We start from the raw sequence: 19,163 nt of genomic DNA, 5'->3' as shown, positions 1-19,163 counted from the left end.
CTGGAGGGGGACCTAAGTTTGCCGTTACGTCCTCGTATAGGCTCTGGAAGTGCAATTCCTAGGTTGATGGAGGGATGTGGAAATCTATCGGGGTCATGCCATTGTAGGAAGAATTGGCCATGATGTGCCAAAATGTGGAGGAGTTCTTATCTTTGGCGGCCTAGACAAGTTGAGACCAGGTAGCCCTCATGGCCTCTCTCTTCTTGGTTGTCAGTAGATGTTTATATTGTTTCTTGAGTTGTGAAAGATGTGAGAGGCCCTCTAAGGCATCTGCCCCAGTACTAGCACTGTAGGAGAGGTAGGAGGATGTAAGGGCTTTCTTCGCTTTTTTGCAGTCCTTATCAAATCAGGGTTTGGATGGACGTCTAGGTGGCTTTGGCGCGTAGTCCACTTTCCTAATTAAATGTTTTTGGAGTTCATATACTAAAATGTCATACCTCTCCAAAGGGGCAAAAGATGAATCCTTTGATGTGAGGTCTCACTGGTAAGTCAGGAAGGGTTCTTCTGCAAGCAATTCTTTTACTGTTTGATCAAGCTGAGGTGTCCATTTGGCACGGCATCTCCCCTGGCCCTCTGGTAAAATACTGGGAGTGTAGCAAGTTTCCAGGTGTAGCTGTTGGGCCAAGGGCGCCAGTTGGAGGAGGAGTGGGAAGTGGTCACTATCTACGTGAGGCATGACTTCAAAGTTCACAACAGAAGGGAGCAGTTTCTCGGTAACAGCAATACAGTCTATAGTGCTTGTTTTTGTACCAGATGGGTATGTAAATTCTCCTGGGTGATCACTTTCCAGTGAACCATTTAGGATCTGAAGATTAAGTTTGGCAGTCGTTTGTGCTGAGCAGAGCCCTGCAAAATTTGCTCTCTGATCCTTTGACAGGCGGGACAGGGATAGGAGCTCAGATGCTGGGTGAGGGGTGGGTAGCTGATGTTGAGTAAATAGGGTGTGGTCATCTGGTCCCATCCTAGCTTTGAAGTCACCTACCATCACCACCAGCACTTCAGGGTCGGCCAGCAGTAGGTCATTTGTGTACTGCTCAAGCTCAGTCCATACAGAGCTCATTACAGATTTCCGTTGCTGTGGTGGTAGATATACATTAATTAACAGCGGCAAACTGGGACCAAAATGGATTAACAAGACCATAGCATATTGCTTTAATGAGGTGAGGGATGTCAGCGTTACCCGCAGAGAGGTGGAAACTAGTATTGCCAAACCTCCTTCGAGCCTTCCACACCCAGTCCCAGGTACCGCCGCCAAAGAGAATGAGTGGAATCTGTTGAGTATAAGGTCAGCTGCTGTCCAGGTTTACTGAGCTAGGATTGTGTCAAATTGAAAAAAGAAGCTGTTGCAATCTGTCTCTGCAACAAACCCAGCCTGCGAGGTTCCATGATGATTGATCCCATGCTGATCTGGGGGATGTCACAAGATAAGGGCAGTTGTGAGATTAGCGTGTTCGACAGCAGGTCCATTGGGAGGTTGCAGCTCATGCTAGGGGGGTAGTGGGTAGAGAAACCTCTGTTAGCACCATTCCTGTCCTCCTGGGGGGCTCTGATGTGTTGCTCTAGGAACCCGCTGACTCCTTCAATATCTGTCCTGTCTCCCTTGGGGCTCAACGGGGGGCCATGCGAGCACACTGCATCAGTTGGCTTGTCTAGCATGCTCAGCAAGCTATCGGGCTTAGAGCGCCAGCAATCCTGCTGGATTGTGGGTGTTTTGCCAGGATCATGCCCCTAGATGTGTCTGACCTCTGTGGGCTCCGGGGGCAATTGCTGAGAGATGAGACAGGGTGACCAATCCTTCTGCATGATCAGGCTGTCTGGAGCAATCAGTGCAATGAAACTGTCAAAGTAGGAATCTCTGGCATAAGGCACTCCTAGGCTGGGCGCTGGTGTGGTGCTGCTCCTCAGGGGGGAGGGGTATCATGTAGAGAGCCCAAGCTCCTTCTAAGCTAGAAACATGGGGAGGGGCTGGGGCAGTGAATTTTCTTCTGGGACAGCCTGCTTTCAATATGTCTCCTCTGCATATAGTGGAGTTAGCACATATGGGCCCTCTCTGGGGATAGGGACGTCCACATCTAGGGAGGGAGGTGGCTGATAGTGAGGGACCCACCCCCAACATGGGCTGACGCATGGGAAGAATGGAGGGACCAGAAGATTCAATCTCAGACTCAGGATCTGAGGATATGAGGTCATCAAAATGCACTGAAAGTTTTCTTTTGGGCTTTCTGGATGTATTTTTAGCCCATTGTGTCTCCATTTCACTCAGAGCTCAAGTCAGAAAGGGAGTCCTCTGTGCAAGTTATGATCTTGGTTAGAGCCTTTGTATTGTATTCTTTGCCTCTGCTAGATTAATTTTTAATTCAGCAAAATCCTGGTAAATTGCTTTTATCTTGGAACTTTGTGTAGAAGGGTTAGCTTGAGGTGAGCTTAAATGACTGGGAACTTTGACCAGGGCAGGGGATTTATTGCAGTTTCTTCTAGAGCAGAGTGGTCTGACCCTCACGTCCATAAAGCAATGCCAGGCAGCAAGGCAATAAAAAGTTAAATTATCAGTCAACCTTGAGAGGTGTGAGGGAACAGCAGCTGCTTTAAAAGTGAGAAAAAAGTCTTTTGTAACCAGCTCTAGAATGAAGGAAATGAAAATCTTTCAGTTCTATGGTGTCAAGTTGCAGCGTTAAAAGCTCTGATAACGAAGCCACTATGCATTTCCTGTTTGCCCAAAGTCAGGAGTCCCTCCCAGGCAACTCAGTGAGGACTTGATGTGGTTGCAGGACTCTCTGATAACTTTGTCGGATGCCAGCATCCAGTCAATGTGGCAGTTTTCGAGCCCACACAAGTGGGGGGGGGTGGCTGGCTGGCTGGAGACTACAGTCTGTGTGTGGGCCGCCCCTGTGTAAATTGTTCCAAGTCAAGCCTGAGTTTGTCCAACTTAGTAGAAATCTCATTCAGTTTGGATGTTAATGAAATTAAAGTCTGGGCTGTCAAGGGACATGTCTGTGGGATGGTACTCATTGTTTCTCTTTGCTTTGTTGGTGAAAGGAAGAGATCATGTGCAAGCTGTTTTCCCCTCCTACGTCTTCCAGATTGAGTTTGGGCACCATTTTCAGTTTCAGGGTTTTCTTTATTGTGTCTGCTGTGTACCCCCGCTTTTGATGGCATGATGGATCGAGGGAGAGGTGCCCTTGGAGGGAATTCTGTAAAGAGACTCATTAGGTAGCTGCTAGCCGATCTCCATCTTGGCTCCTCCTTCGCATCCTTTCATTATATTTGGAATATAAAGGCAGAGGTGAAGAACAAAAGGAAAAAGTAAAGTAGGTAGTTCTATAGAAGTTAGTACTGTATTCCTTTAATTGCTTCAGAACTGAGAAGAGTAGGGAGGGCTACAGACAGATGAGCCCTTGAAGTAAAGAAATAAGTTTCCTGTTGTTCTTATTCTGGTGGTATGATCAGATTGTAAATCATATGACAATATCAGAAGATGGAACTGTAGCTTGGTGGTAGTGCACATGCTCTGTATACAGAAGGTCCTAAATTCAATCCCATTTCATAGTCAGGGCTGCGAAAGAGTACTTACTGCCTGAAACCAGAGAACTGCTGCCAGATGCAGTAGACATACCGAGCTAAACAGAGCAATGGTCTGACTTGGTAAACGGCACCTTCATATATCACTCTGGAGTACCCCGAGACGCTAGGGAACACTATCCATGAGGTTACTGTGCAGGTTCAGTACACATTATTGTGAATGTATGACAGATCATGAAAAAGATCATAAGAACACTTGCAAATATGAAATAAGTAATGGGGTACTGCATAATATCAAAGACCACTGAAACTTTGTTCGTAACAGTCAACTTGCCTGTTGCTGAAATCAAGATCTTTTGGCTGACATTTCCAGTTGTGTAGCATTTCTTGATTAAGAACTGAACAATTGTGTGAGCTCTACTCCTTGAAGGTCTTGAAAACCAGCAGGGGAAATACTGATCAAGGATTATGTCCTTCAAGCACAATTCACACTAAGATTTATAATCCAAAAGCTTTCCTTGCCCTTAACAAAAAAGATTCTTCAGCTTCCATTATCACAGTGAGATACTCAAAAGCTGAACAAGAAGTGTTGTCAAGTGGCTACAAAGGAAGACAGTATGGGGTCAAGTAACATAAATCTTTAAAAAGTCTGTTCACAGCTGCTGGTTTGGTATATGATGTGGATAATCATTAACACATGACTTACTTGCCAAAAAATGATAGTTACCTGGTTGTAGGGATGTGCAAAACGTTTCAACATCGAAACATTTCAACTCGAAACATGCCATTTCGAGCATCTCGAGCTTGAAACAAAACACCCTTTAAATGAAGGGCCTGTTTTGAGCTTGGAACAAAACAACCTCATTTTGAGTCAAAACATTTCAACATTTCAAGTGCCATTTTGGAGACCTTTCCCCCCTTGTTGATTAGTTTTCTGGCTCTGGCTCCCAATTGGCTTGTGATCTCCTTGCTTCTTGGTTAGTTTGTTATCATACAGATCAAGTGTTATCATGGACAGCCATGCCCCCATTGGCTGGGTGGAGGGGAAGGGGGAGCCCAAAGGAGGAAGTTGATTCCTTTTTTGGCCATTTTTGGACTGTGTTTGAAATATGTATTCTGTGTTGGAAGGGACAGATTTCCTTTTACTGAGAGCTTCTGCAACTTTTTTAAGGCAGGGTTGCAAAATACATTTCAAATTTCAATGCAAAACTTGTGTGCACTCTGTGAGTGTAACTTGTTTGAGCCATAGGGAACAATGGGGAAACTCAAAACACTCCAGTTCCTTATGGATAGCTCCTAGCGACATCAAAGTGGGTTGTGTGGTAGGGCATGATGGGTGCTACCTATCATCCAGCCCACACAAGAAATGAGCAAGTGGGTGATTTTTAACACATTTTAAACATTTTCCTTGGGAAAAGTTAAACAAAGGTGTTAAAAACCTTTGATGTGTTAATTCAAGGCAGGGATTGGTCCCAAATAGCAGTGTGGCAGCATGAGAACTGTGCTCTGAATCTGAAAATCAGTATATAAATATTCTTAATAACAACAACAACAACAACAACAGCGAAAACAACATAGATGAGTAAGTTATAAACAATAAGAACCAAGGCTTAGGGGAAAGAAAATGCCCTTTAGTCATCATTCATGTGTCAGGAACAATTAGGCCTGAAACTATTGTGTTTCTTTACCACAGAAGCACACAGAAACTTTACCAGTGATATCCCTTTACTACTAGCCACATTCAGACATTATGCTGTATGCGTGTACAGATGTCTGTTCACATGTGCATGCTTTTGTGCTGATGATTGTTTCTTCGTTCATGTTAAAAGTGAACCTGGGTACAGGTTCCTCAAATGCATGGGACACATAGGTTGCGTACTACTTACATGCATTGAATGTAACATGTGAATAACTGTACACACATGCACTTCTGTACATGCACACATTGTACACAGAGCATGTATGTATTGAACATAACATGTGAATAGGGCTAAAAGCTGTAACCATGCTTTAAATTTTAAAAAACTAACACAAAACAGCTGGGATCCAAAGAAACCCTACAATGCCACATAAGGCTTCGTTTGACTGCCAGCAGACATATCCCTCCAATTAATGTATCCCAGTTTGTCACCAAATGTACTTTTATGTGGTAATTTTCTAATTACAAACTCAGCCAATAATACTAATATTGGCAGGCTGAGTAGATTTTCAACCTTGAATACCTGGCTTTTTAGAGGAAGTCTGAAGTGACATTTGCGATAGCATAGCACCTACTACAACATGTCAAATACAAGCCAAACTTTTATTTTGTTCCCTAAATTCAAAATAAAAACAATCTTCCACTGTGCTCCAAGAAACAAATCTGGTCAGTTATTAATACTGAAATCACCTATTGGTCTTCATAGCATATGACACTGTCTGCTTCCCAAAAGAACATGGTACATCAGCACTCCAATTTAGGCCCTCAAAGCAACATTGTAATTTCAGAGTAATCTTTCGCACATCAAGAAGCCTCTATCAGCAGTGCAAAAGCAATCCGCCAAGTGGCCAATTACGACTACTGGATGTTGAAGTGAACAAAAGCCGGAGATGATAAAACAAGCCAGAATGGCAGCGCATGATGGCTCCAAGCAGCACACAGAACAATTGGTCTCCTAGCAGCTTTTCTATAATTCAGCTTTCAAGGGAAAACACAAAACATTTTACAGAGGGCTAAATTCAACTCAAGGAGCCAATTGAACATTGTATTTTGAAAAGTTTAAGGAAAATGTAACGTTCAAGCAGCACCAAGACTTTTTCATTGTACCGCCGATGTCCAATTTTCATCTCTTTCCTGGACTATTTAACAAGCCACTTGTATGGGATGTACACTATCATGAGGAAGAGTATTTTATATACTGTCAACACTTACTGTGGAGTAGAGAGAAGAAGTGCTGGAAACTAGCGATAATGAGGACCCATGTACTAAACAAGAGAAAAACACCAAGAGGATTATTACAAAAATATTGATTAAACAGGAGTTATTCCTTGTCAAGTACAGTAATGGAATATCTCTTCAAATTGAACAATCTTCTGCAAAACGGAAGCTATTCTTGAGGCTACCCAATTAGAAACACACAAACAAACTTGTATCAGTGAAAATTATTTTTCTTTACTGAAAAATGCTTTGCTATTGAGATTTGAATGATAGATACATTATATTGTTGTTGGTAAAAAGAAAAAGAAAGAACACCAAAGCAATAATTTGCTTTGCTCTGAGAGCAAATTATCATCATAATGCCACATTTTGGCAAAGCAAATGAAAAATTTTCTAACAAACTATCTAGAATTCAGACTATCCTCAGAACAAAAATGTATCTTGCTGGGCCCATACAAGTCCCATTCTGAGTTAATGGCCTCTCTGTTTTGTCACTCTGATCATACAAAAAAACAGCTTCAAGTTCTATGTATGAGACTTAGGATCAACCCAATTTCAACCTCAGTCAAAGATATTTGCCAGATTAAAGAATTGCCTTCTAATGTAAATCTTCTTATTTCGACACTTCACTCATTCTACTTTTACTGAAGCTAAATAGCTAGGGCCAACATATAGGCCAACTGTCTGAAGAAAACCTTTGCCCATGTTTTACTTTGTTACATTTGTCATCGCATGGCAACTATGAGTAAAACAAATTAAAACAAATTAATAATGGGGGGAAAACACCTTCCCCAGAATTGTGAAGACATTATATGCCTTAAGCTATGGTTCTTAAAATGTAAAGGCTGAATAATATTTTTGACCAATATATATTATCACTCTTATGAACTGGCCTAATGAAAATATTCTTGGTATCCTGGAATTGTTATTTTTATTATTATCACTTCTACAGCACTTTTCAGAGTAAAAAGGTGTTTTAAGTGTTTATATAATTTATCCTACCAACAACCCTGTTGGTAGGATAAAAGTCAGTTCAGGTAAGTGTGGGATGGTTCAGACATCATGTGGAACTTTGGTTCAAGCCAGATTCTGCAGAATGCACCTTAGCCTCAGGAGCGTGCACACACACACCCCACCACCCACACAAGCCTCCCAGTAGCTCTACATCAAATTTAGGTTAGGAAGAAATCAAAACTGGTTGTGAGATCCAAACCTACCGATCTTGGTTTAATCTCATCAACTTGCTTGAAATAAATGAAGATATGAGGCCAAGGTTTGATGTGTATTACATATTTAGGTTCATTTCAAGCAAGTTGGTTAGATGGAACAAGATCAGTTGGTTCTGTGTGCTGTCAGACCTAGCTGAGTGACTTGCTCAAGGCCAACTAGAAAGCTTCATTGAGAAGCAAGTATGTGAATCTGATTTATTTACACCCAAACTCCAGTACTCTAGGCCAGGGATTCTTAACGTTGGGTCCCCAGATGTTTTTCGACTTCAACTCCCATAATCTCCAACCAAAGGCCACTGGGGGGATTATGGGAGCTGAAGCCCAAAAACATCTGGGGACCCAAAATTGAGAATCTCTGCTCTAGGCCACTGCACCACTCCCACAGAATTAGTATGGAACAATGCTTGTTGTCAGTTTCCTAGAAAGCTTGTGAGGGAAATGTTGAACTTCTTGGCCTAACACTAGCACTGGGGCTTTCCCTCAGTTTCAAAGAAACAATATTTTATTTCAGACAGGACTTGTGAAAAACATAACAAATAATCTCTTATTTCAGATCAGTACAGCTCATTTGTACCCTCACAGTTCAGTCACACCAGCTCTAGATTATCCCCTATCTTTCAAATTTGGATACCAAACTGAGAATGGTCTGGCCAAGGCCACCTCAGTTTGGAGCATTAAATTGTATAAATCAGCTGGGACTTCAGCAAGTGCCAGAAGAAAAGCTTGGGCTGCTGCCAGGCCTAGAGAAAAAAAAACCCAGAGAAAACTGAGTTTGTGTAGTCAGGCTATGTGGGAGAGCTTAACCAGGCAAGTAGCCAGCAACCTTGACAGGAGTCGAGGAAGTGAAAATCAGACTGATGAAAGCGAAAGCCTGGGAGAGCTTCAATAGCTTAGTAGCCAGGGTGGCCTGGACCATCCCCCTTGGCAGAAAGATAAACAGCTGTGAATTACTGTACCAGCAGGGATCTGAGTAGGTAAAGCATATGTGCAGTTGTTAGAGCTTAATTCAAAGACAGGCCATAAGGATACTTGAGATATAGGAAAATCCCATATATCTATAAATGCTATATTAGGTTATATTAATTATATTGCAGCTGCCCTCATTTTTTTAAACACAATTTTCTGCATGTGGAAGAACACATTTGAAATTGAAACTGAAATTGTTAAATAAAAATAAATCTTCAGAATGGCTAGTCTGTGCATGAGCCACATAGGGTGGCAAGGTTGGGGTTAAAACACTTGCATGTAAACCTTCAGGTGCTCATTCAAACTCGATTCCCCATTATCTAGTTTATCCCATTTTGTATCCCCCCCCCCATTTCCAAAGAGTTCAGACAGGTATACATGGGGATTATCCTATCTCATCGTCAGAGTAACCCCATGAAGGCACAAATTGCACAAATGTGTCTGCCCCAGGCCACCCAGTAAGCTTCACGGCTAAGCTGGAACTTGAACTCAGATTTTCCAAGTCACACACTCGGTCAAATACTACTGGGTATATGGGCAGGGAAAAGCAGCTGGCAGTAGGTCAGGGATGGGAAGGGAAACGGGAATAAATGAAACCTTTGAAAACCTTCAACAAACTGTTAGTTGGGGGAAGAATACCCCCCCCCCCCACACACACACACTTACCTTCTTCCATGCTATCTCTGAATGAACCAGAATGACTGATTGCACGTGGTCTCTCTTCTAAGGATGTGGCACTGCCACACAGTTGGGAATCATCGTAGAGATCAAAAGAAGAGTCTTGTGCAGGGATGCTGTTTGATCGCATCATACTGGGCCCAGGAAGTTTAAATTGGGTTAAGCTGGTCGGACTTACTGCAATATAAAGCATATGCTTTGATCTATTATAGTCACACTTGATTATAAAGAAACCTTATTATCACTACTACTGCTACTACTGTTGTTATTGTTATTATCATCATCAATCAACAAAAATATTCACAAAGTTGTTCACCTAGCAGGAGAAATGAAAAGATGGTTCCCTTTCCCAGATGGACTCACAATCTTAAAAGAAACACACAATAGAACAACAACAGCTATTAGAAAGGGTGCTGTGCTGGATTGACTAGGGACCATTGCTATCCTGCTAAATAGAATAACCATCACTTTAAAAGATGCCTCTTTGCCCAATTAGCACAGGCTACAAAATACATAGTGGCAAATGACAGGACTTTTTCACTTTTTAATGAACAGAACGCTGTTAGGATGGTTTCACATATGGTTTATTTTTGTTTCCACACCCCAGACAGATATGCATTATTTTTCTTTAACAACAGATCTTTCCTTAACATAATTTTTCTTCTTCCTAATGTTCTAAAATTATTTAGGATTATGATAATATGAAAATTGCCAATTCTATGGTATGAAGATATTTTAGCCAAGATTACATCTACTTGTGCATCTTTTTTCTCTTTCTGCTATATCTTTATATATCTATCATCATTTTACATGCTTTTACATGGGAGCACATTATCAAAAAAAGAGAAGTTCCAGATTCCTGCCTTAGTCAGATGCTGTCCCAGTCTTTTAAAAAGTTGATTTTCATGAACTGAGGAGTGTAAACCCTTCTAGTCTATGTGGAACTGGGGCCAAGGAAAACAGAATTTATCTGCCCCCTTCTCAGACTCAAATGTTTTGAACTGATGTAGCAGACAAAGATGTCTCCAGCAGTGCTGGCTGTGTTTAAAATGAAAATGTCTGGAACAGTATTTTTCTGAGAGCAATTTAACTCCATAGGAAAGTCTCCCAAAGAGAAAAGAAATCATGAAGTTGGGGAGGAAGCTGTTCTAATAACAAATTATCCTGGTCACTACTCTGAAGAGAAACCAATCCACAAACACAAATGATTGCCTTTTACCAAAGAAAGAATTGGTACTAAGAGATGAATTTAAAGTGAGAAAATCTATGCTGCTCTTTCTGAAATGAACGTTACATTAAGCAACACTCCCTGAAAATAGATCACATTGTAATACATGGGATTTCAGACTAAACAGATTTACAATGGAATCCTAAGGAGGTTTGCTCAGAAGTTCTACTGAGGTCAAATTAGGCATGACATTAAATACAATATCAGGCTCATTCATATAAGTATTAGCTGGGTTCGACAAGAGTCCTACCCAGTTTCAAGCGCACACTCTCTATTTTTGATTGTCTGCAAGGGTAAAACAGGGTAGGAGGCACCAACAGTGATCATCAGCTAGCCTTCTGCTGGGTACAAGGACTCCATCCTTGGCCACTGCTGAATGAAGTAGAAGGAAAAGCTCTCATATCCTGTGGGAGGCTAGCTGACGATCACAGTCGGTGACTCTGACCTTGTTTTTTACTCATAGATGAGCAGAAAACGGGAGCGCATGCAGCTTCCGAAACTGGGTAGGACTCTTGTCCTACCCAGTTAATCATTGTGTGAAAAAGCCTATCATCTTGCTGTCTCTTTTTCGAATAAGATAGCAGTTGCGGGAGGCAGTCTAGACTACAATGCGAGGGAAAGAGGTTAACTCTTTCCCCTGTTCTGTAGTCTTCATACAAATCGTCCTTACCCCAGGCTGTTATTTGCTTTAGAAGTGAAGCTCCATTGGCCCCACTAGAAGCTTGCCTCCCAGGACAAACAGTAGGGATGTGCAAAAAAATTTCGGGCACAGATCGATCTGTGCCCGAAACAAGCAATTTCAGGTGATTCGGGTCCGAACCGAATCATGCTGGATGTCCCCCGATATTTTTCAGGGCCGAGCCGAATCATCCCGATTCGTGCCCGAAAAATTCGGGTGATTCGGGATGATGTCTTTTTGAATTTCTCGCTTTTGCCTCCATTGATTTCAATGCAAAAAGGTCTGATGTGACGTCAGCTCGAATTTTGGGTCCCAGGGGCAAAATATTGGGGTGGGGTGGTAGTGCCCAATGGGTGGAGGCTACCACCCAAATTTCAGGGGAATTGGGCAAAGGTCTGATTTTGGGGGAATTTTTGAAGTTTTAGTGTCTTTGGGGCAGTTCAGGGGCATAGCGTGGGATCTGGGCAAAAAGAGTGGGGTGGGTGGTAGTGCCTAATGGGTGGAGGCTACCACCCCAATTTCAGAGTGATTGGGAAGAGGGCTGATATTTGGGGAATTGTTGAAGTTTACGCGTCTTTAAGGTTTTTCCCCATAGAGAAGCATTGAGGTGTCAGCAAATGTATAGCTTCACGCGGGGGGCAAAGGGGTGGCCTAGAGCAGTGTGGGGTTGGTGGTAGTGCCAGGTAGGGTCAAGGAAGCTACCTGAATTTTTTCAAAGGATTTGGGCAGAGGGCTGATTTTTGGGGAATTGTTAAAGTTTACGTGTCTTTAAGGTTTTTCCTCATAGGGTATACATGGAGCTTTCAGCAGCCCCATAACTGCACTTGGGGGGTGCTGGGGTGGCCCGGAGCGAGTGGTAGTGTAGTGCACATAGGGTGCCAACCACCCCCATGGGTTTCTAACCCATGGGGTACAGGGTTCTGTTGTTTCAGAGGTATTCTGAGTGTGGATTCCATGATAGCAAATTAGAGTGGATTCATGGTGTTTCACTGAAAATCTCATTAGCTATCATAGATCCCACACTATGCCCCCGATCTGCCCCAAAGACACTAAAACTTCAAAAATTCCCCAAAAATCAGCCCTTTGCCCAGTTCCCCTGAAATTTGGGTAGTAGCCTCCAACCATTGGGCACTACCACCCCACCCCACTATTTTGCCCCTGGGACCCATTTTTCTTACCTGAATCGATTCGGATTCGGATTTAATCCGAATCCGAACCGAATCAGGGGTGATTCGGGTAGCCCAGATTCGGGCACAGAACAGAACGGGGATGATTCGGTTCGGGTCTCGAACCAAATCACCGAAAACCTGAAATGCACACCCCTAACAAACAGCAGCTTCAGGAATGGGATTTTTTATTGAGACTGTGATGCAAGGGGAAAGAGTTATCCTCTTCCATTATATCACATTATATCACAGTCCCAATCCAGAATGGGGCCTTCTTGCAGCTGCTATTAAAAAATATACAGAAAGACAACTACATATCCAGTTTGACCCTGAGAATACTGAAATTATACATTCCCAAAACTCCAAAAATTAATTTGTATAATATATGCCCAGCAGTGTTCCCTGTAACAGGAATTTCCAAGCAGTGTTGACTACAACTCCCATAATCCTCAGCCAAAGTCGACTGCAGTTGGGGATGCTGGGAGTTGTAGTCAACAACATCTGGAAATCCCTGTTACAGGGAACACTGATGCCCAGTAAAGGAACAGTGTAATTGATTATTAAGTTTTACCTAAATTGGAAAAATATTTCCCAGTTGCAGATGAAGACATAGCTGTAGGAGATACCAGAGGAGACTGATTTCCAGTGTCTTGTAGCCCTCCAGTGGAATGGGACCGCAGCCACTCCTTCCCTTCCTCCTGACTGGCCTGTCGAGAGGATGGGGTATACCTGAAAAACACCACAGCTTAAAACCCCACAGGCAACAGACTGGAAATGAGCAATATGGCACAGAAAAGGTTACTGACTGGCATCAAGTCATACAGTTGTTTCCGTTGATGTGGGGTTTGTGGGTACTTGGGTTCATGCCACCCAAGAAAAAAAACAGACAGACAACTGACAACATATCTGCATATGATGGTACATCATACAAAGGAAACTGCAAAGCCATTAAGAAAGGTGTTGTTGTTTTTAATCAACATATGACAGGCTAAAGCAAAGACTGAGTGCAAGCGGATCGACAGAGTTGAAGCATGACCAACTGGTGACGAAGGGTAGCTGAGTGACCAATTCCTAATGACATCTGAAAGGGAGAACAGAACACAACTAGACTGAAAGCAGCAGAAAGAGAACAGCAGCTGTGAAAGAAAATACTTTTATTTATTATCGTTAGTGGCATCTGATGGACCAAATGCAGCATTTGTCTCTGTGCATGGTCCTCAGTTCCCTGTCCTACCCCAAAAGATAGATGTAAGGGTGTAGAAATACTCACAAGTACAGAAATACATTGGCAGGAACAAAAGCATGGGGACCCAATGAGACACCCAATGAGAAACCTTTTGGTGTTTCTGCCAAATATAAGAATGTGATTGCAGCTGCATACTAGGACTACAGCCCACTGGCCAGATTCTACGGCAGAGAGCGAGAAAGGGCAAATTCTTGAATGGATTAAGATGGCAAGTTAGCATGTGCAGGCATTTCAGATAGTTCCGATTTCAACCCAGAGATTGCATTTGCCTTGTGAATACAGAAGGCTCCATTCAGCCAAATTTCTTGCAAAACTAAAAGCATGCTCAGTTTTATTACCATTTTAAAAACCTGGGAGGTTTTTCTGGGAGGGTGTCACTTAGAATCTCAAACATCCACACAACGCCCCTTTGCTACCTATTTCAGCTGGACCTTCTTGAATGCATGGGCAGCTCTCCCCCTTGTAACTGCAAACAATAGGGTCCAGTCCACACCATAAAAAACTAGATTAAAGGGGTCAAAGTCTTTGATCAGCACATGGGGCAAAATGATTATTTTCTTAACATACTAACCTCAGGATTGTACCCCACTATGTGCATGCACTATATGTACCCCACTTTATGTCTCCATGGCAATGGACAGGATTTAGATAATTATTTGAAAAATCCAAACCCCTAGATTTTGGCACAATATATAATCTTATAATTTGACCACAGTTTTCTGTAAATAAAAATGAACGGCAGTACTTTCATATTGATCTCTTACTAAATCTCATCATCCCATGCTGCCAAAGTTAGCATTTAGGAATAAGATCTTTACAAAGATTTATAGCCAAGGAAAAGTAAGATCTGAAGTGGGACCCTTTTTTTCCCTTTCCACCAAAGACAGGAGTTGGCTATTTATATTTATCATTTTCCTCTTTTTTTTAAAGTTACTGACCAACATTCTTACTAAGTATGTGGAGGTAACTCCACAGCATTTAGTAATCCGGAATCTGTTGTGTGGGCAGGCTCACATATCCAGAAATACATTTTCAGGAAGAAAAACTTTGGAATCTAAATCTCTCATTAACATTTAGGTGTTGCTGCTGTCACTGTCACTTCCCCCAGAAGTGCTCTTTAACATCCATAAGTATGTCCCCGATAGTCATGCAACAGAACAGTGATGGGGAAAATAAGCATCAAAGTAGAGCTTCTAAAGGAACATTTGAGCAAACTGGGGAGTTCCTCTCTGAAGGGAAACCTCTGAAGACAGCAAAGTATCTAAAGGTTTCTACACACCTCTAGATTGCCACTGAACTTCAGCTAATTTGAAGGTTCGAGTAAAACACCTGAGGAGGTTCAGGTGAAACACAACAATGTTCTGAAGATTTTCTTGCAAATGAAGAGAAAGAAGTGAGATAAGGAATTCTTCCCTCCTAATTACTGAGCTGCGGATTACAAGCTATTATTTCCTGTTCCAATTGTTCACAGTGCCAGAATGCAAGGGAAAAATTCAAATTTCCAAAAATTATTTTCTAGATATCAGTAAAAGTTCTATTAGTTGCTAATAATATTAAATATAATAATTCATTGTTAATAGGCAGGATACACAGTGATAGGAAAAGGATGAAATACTGTAGAAAAAAGTTACAGAACGACAGAGAAACAGCAGTCATGCTGAATAAAACATTATATACCTTAATCCCTTTTTGGGTAGTGTATTTCTGTCAAGCTGCATGCTGTTAAAACAAAGAAAACCCCTAAGGACATACAGTAAACAGAACTTCAAAATTATAAATTCTAAAACTGTTTGTATCACAGAAGGTCATTTGGAGTTCCTTTAATATAACTTGCATGGAATAACTCTAATTCATGAGAGAGGCGAATAGTGCATAGGTTACTTTGCCGCACACATGTTTTTTCAGGGAGAGAAAATCTCATGGTGTTTTAAAGAAAACAGAGATTTACTTAAGAATGTACTTAACCATATTTCCAGTGATTGTGGAATGTGGACTTGAGACTCTTTGGGAGGATCATGTGGGCCACAAACTAGTGAGAAGACTCATCGGATTCCAGTTTCCTATGATAGTCTGGTTGCCTTCGATAAGCAATACACTCCAGTTCAAGTCTAACACCAGGGAACTGATTTTTCAGTGGCTAAGGGCTACATTCCACTCACAGGGACATGTGCAGAATATACTGAGCCTGATTTGAGTCCTAAAATGGTCTTAACATGTGAATGTAGATGGAATAGGCTGAGATTCTAGTATGCCGCTATAGCAAAACTGTACCAGTGTAGAAGATAAATCATTAATCCAAATGCAGATGCTGTCTTTTGCTTTCGGTGAGATATGCTAGCAAATGGTGATGCTGTCCTTTGCTTCCTTGTATACATCACTGAGAGTTTGCATAAGGGCTTGCACATCCTGTCAACAACCATTATTTTTCCTTAAAGAAAGTAGATCAGGTACAATTGCAGAGAAGATGGGTTTGGGATCAATAGTCTGCACCAGTAGTTCTACAATCCAAGGAGAGCTGCTCTTGTGGTAGCAAGCATGAATCGTCCCCTTTACTAAGCAGGGCCCACCCTGTTCTGCATTTGAATGGGAGACTACAGAACATATGAGCACTGTAGAGGGTATGGGACCACTCTGGGAAGAGCATCTGCATGCTTGCATGCAGAAGGTTCCAAGTCCCCTCCTTCGAAACTCCAGATAAGACTGAGAGAGATTCCTGCCTGCAACCTTGGAGAAGCTGCTGCCAGTCTACGTGGACAATACTGAGCAAGATAGACTAATGATCTGACTCAGTATAAGGCAGCTTCCTATGTCCCTAATATGGGATGGCGCAGTAGCTCAGTGGCAGAGCATCTGCTTTTCATGCAGGAAGTCCCAGATTCAATCCCTGGCATCGCCTGGTATGGCTGGGAAAAACTCCTACCAGAAACCTAAGAGAGCCTCTGCCAGTCAGTGTAGACTTTTAGGGCCTCCAAACCAGTTTGAGCAACTGGCTGTTCAGCTGGTTCGAAGGTGGGGGAGGTCACACTTTAAGGGTGGGGGAGGGTGCACTTACCCCTCCCTCCGCGTTCCCCCTGCTGGCGCTCTGTTTTTTAAGGCTCATTCAGGGCGGCAGCATACCTTCCTGCTGCCCCGTCCTCTCCTTGCCCGGAAGTACCTGGTGCATGTGCACATGCTGGGCACATGCGTGTGCATGTCATGTTCACGCGTGCGCACCCAGTGTGCGTATGCACCCGGTACTTCCGGGCAAGGAGGGGACAGGGTGGCAGGGAGGTATGCTGCCATGCTGAAGGAGCCTTAAAAAACGGAGGGCTGGTGGGGAGAAACTGGAGGTGTAAGTGCACCCTCTCCCACCCTTAAAGTATGACCCCCCCCCGCCTTCGAACCGGCCAAAAAGCTGGTTGTTTGAACCAGTTTGGAGGCCCTTAAAGTGTGACCCCCCCTCCTGCCTTCAAACCACCCCCGCCTGGTTCCATGCACATCCCTATATTCTACCAATGGAATGTTCATCACTACAAAGTTGCCTCTTCCAACATTTTTTATATATGTGCAGCACCTTAGATTTGTTTGTTATAATTTTGTCTTCAGTGCCTAAGGCCAGCTTCATGATAATGCAAACTGCCTAGGGTAGCAATTCCAATGGGATTCAGGTCTATTTTAGGCAAGAGCAAAAATATCTAACAAAGAAGAGATGGGTTAATATCATTAAAAACAACATTCATGTGGGATCTCTAAATAATAAATAACCAGTTGCTTCTCATGTGCAAAGATGGTATGCCTCCTCCATAGCAAGTACATGTTAAGAATAATATTTTGGAGGTTTTTAGGGATGTGCATGAAACAGATTTTGCAATTCATTCAAGCTCGAAATGAATCACAAAATGTTTGAATCGATTTATAGAAACAGCGGACAAAGCTGGCTGTTTCAATGAATCAACCTCGATACGTTTTGAGTGTTTCAAGTGCCATTTTGAGGCCTGTTTTTCCTGGGAGAGTTGGTCTACCAATTGGGGTTGGCAGGTAGACAAACCCTCCAAGGCAGGGCAACATGCTAAGTCCGGAGCAGAGGACTGATCTACCTGCTGGCCCCAACTGGTAGACCAGCTCTCTCTGGAAAAATAGGCCTCAAGCACTTGAAACACTTGAAACATTTTGAGTTACAATGGGGCTCTTCCGTTTCAAGCTTGAAATGGGCCCTTTAAGGACATTTTGTTTCAAGCTTGAAATGACCCGTTTCAAGCTTGAATCGATCCAATTTCTAGTTTTTTGGTTGCTTGTTATAATACAGGCCTATATGCTTGTGATGCACCAAGCAAACACAATTGATCAGCCATGCCTTCTAGGTGCTTGACAACCTGCCCACGACCTGCCATTTTTGCAGTTATAGGTAGGATTGGTTCACAAACTGTGCAAGACTGCGTTAATGTATTAAATGTACCTAGTGGCAGATACTGTGATTAAATTTGCTAGAAGTCCTACTGAAATTTAGCAGTCCTTTACAATAACTCCTGTGTAGCACTACTGAGTAATTTCGTAAGGATGCCGGTACTGACAACTCATATGAGCAAAATTATTGTATCCACACAATCTCTTTTGATAAATTTGGAGACATGCTTTTTGTGACAGTATCCAAGTTACTACAGAAATAAATGGAACTTGATTCAGTATTTTCTGCTCCTTTTAGTGAAACTATTCATGGAAACCAACCTTTTGTCTTATGCAACAGCTTCTTCAAAGAATGCAGCAGGGTGCTTGTGCCATCAACATTTATGGGATTTATGCATGTGTAATGTTCTGAGGTTTAGGCCCTACGTCTTATTAGTTATCCCCTCCATGCAACTTTCTAGCATTATTTTCACAAGTAGTGGTAGTGAACCTAAATACTGGGACTTATTGTGGGTGGCAAGTATTCAAAGTAAGGTAGTGATTAGACTGCAGATGTTCAGCCCACAAGATCTACCAGGTGGAACTTTTGGAACTCATCTCTAACTCAATTGCCATGTTGAAAATATCGGCCACATGTGGCTCCATGATGTGCAAATCCAGGCTCGCATTTTCACATCTGAATCATTGTGGATCCCACCCACAGAGGGATAAATGGGCTCAAAGAATGCTAGAGAACTTTTGGCACATAGATTAAAGAGTCTGGCAATAGCTTTGATTTACATAAAATCTGTTTCTTTGCAACCTGGTGCAGAATTTCATTGTACAGTAATGGCCAGGAGAAACAGAGCTGCAGCACCACAAATTCTGGCTCTCCAGAACAGGAGAGTTCAATGGGAATTTATCTATGTGCAGGACCCCATCAGTCTGTTGTGATAGACAATCACCTGCTGCTCCTGGAATAGACATCAACCTTCAGTAAAGGGGCTGAAAGGTTCTGACTTGGAAGTTGCTAGGGCAGGGCTGCACAATTTCAGCCCCCTCAGCTGTTTTTGGACTACAGTCCCCAGCATTCCCAGCCACAGTGACCAATAGCTAGGGATTATGGGAGTTGTAGTCCAACATCTTGGGATTATGGGAGTTGTAGTCCAACTA

The 19,163-nt window shown here is 42.5% G+C and overlaps 1 protein-coding gene across 18 annotated transcripts in view; it reads right to left on the bottom strand.

The window, feature by feature from the left end:
* Positions 1 to 19,163, bottom strand: part of NAV3 (neuron navigator 3) — an 840,967-nt gene that overhangs the window by 64,944 nt on the left and 756,860 nt on the right. For 16 of the 18 annotated variants that reach the window (XM_053252192.1, XM_053252184.1, XM_053252193.1 and 13 more), the window contains 4 exons: positions 15,306 to 15,347; positions 12,954 to 13,111; positions 9,298 to 9,486; positions 6,431 to 6,483 (listed from right to left, as the gene is read on the bottom strand). In XM_053252192.1, the coding sequence (XP_053108167.1) occupies positions 6,431 to 6,483; positions 9,298 to 9,486; positions 12,954 to 13,111; positions 15,306 to 15,347 (442 nt within the window). The remainder of the gene's footprint in view (positions 1 to 6,430; positions 6,484 to 9,297; positions 9,487 to 12,953; positions 13,112 to 15,305; positions 15,348 to 19,163) is intronic. The other 2 variants (XM_053252182.1, XM_053252183.1) reach the window with 1 other exon arrangement.

The sequence above is a fragment of the Hemicordylus capensis genome, chromosome 5 (genome assembly GCF_027244095.1).
Source record: "Hemicordylus capensis ecotype Gifberg chromosome 5, rHemCap1.1.pri, whole genome shotgun sequence".
Taxonomy (NCBI): Eukaryota; Metazoa; Chordata; class Lepidosauria; order Squamata; family Cordylidae; genus Hemicordylus; species Hemicordylus capensis.
The sequence above is the reverse complement of the archived record's forward strand: the minus strand, read 5'-3'. Positions and strand labels throughout refer to the sequence as shown.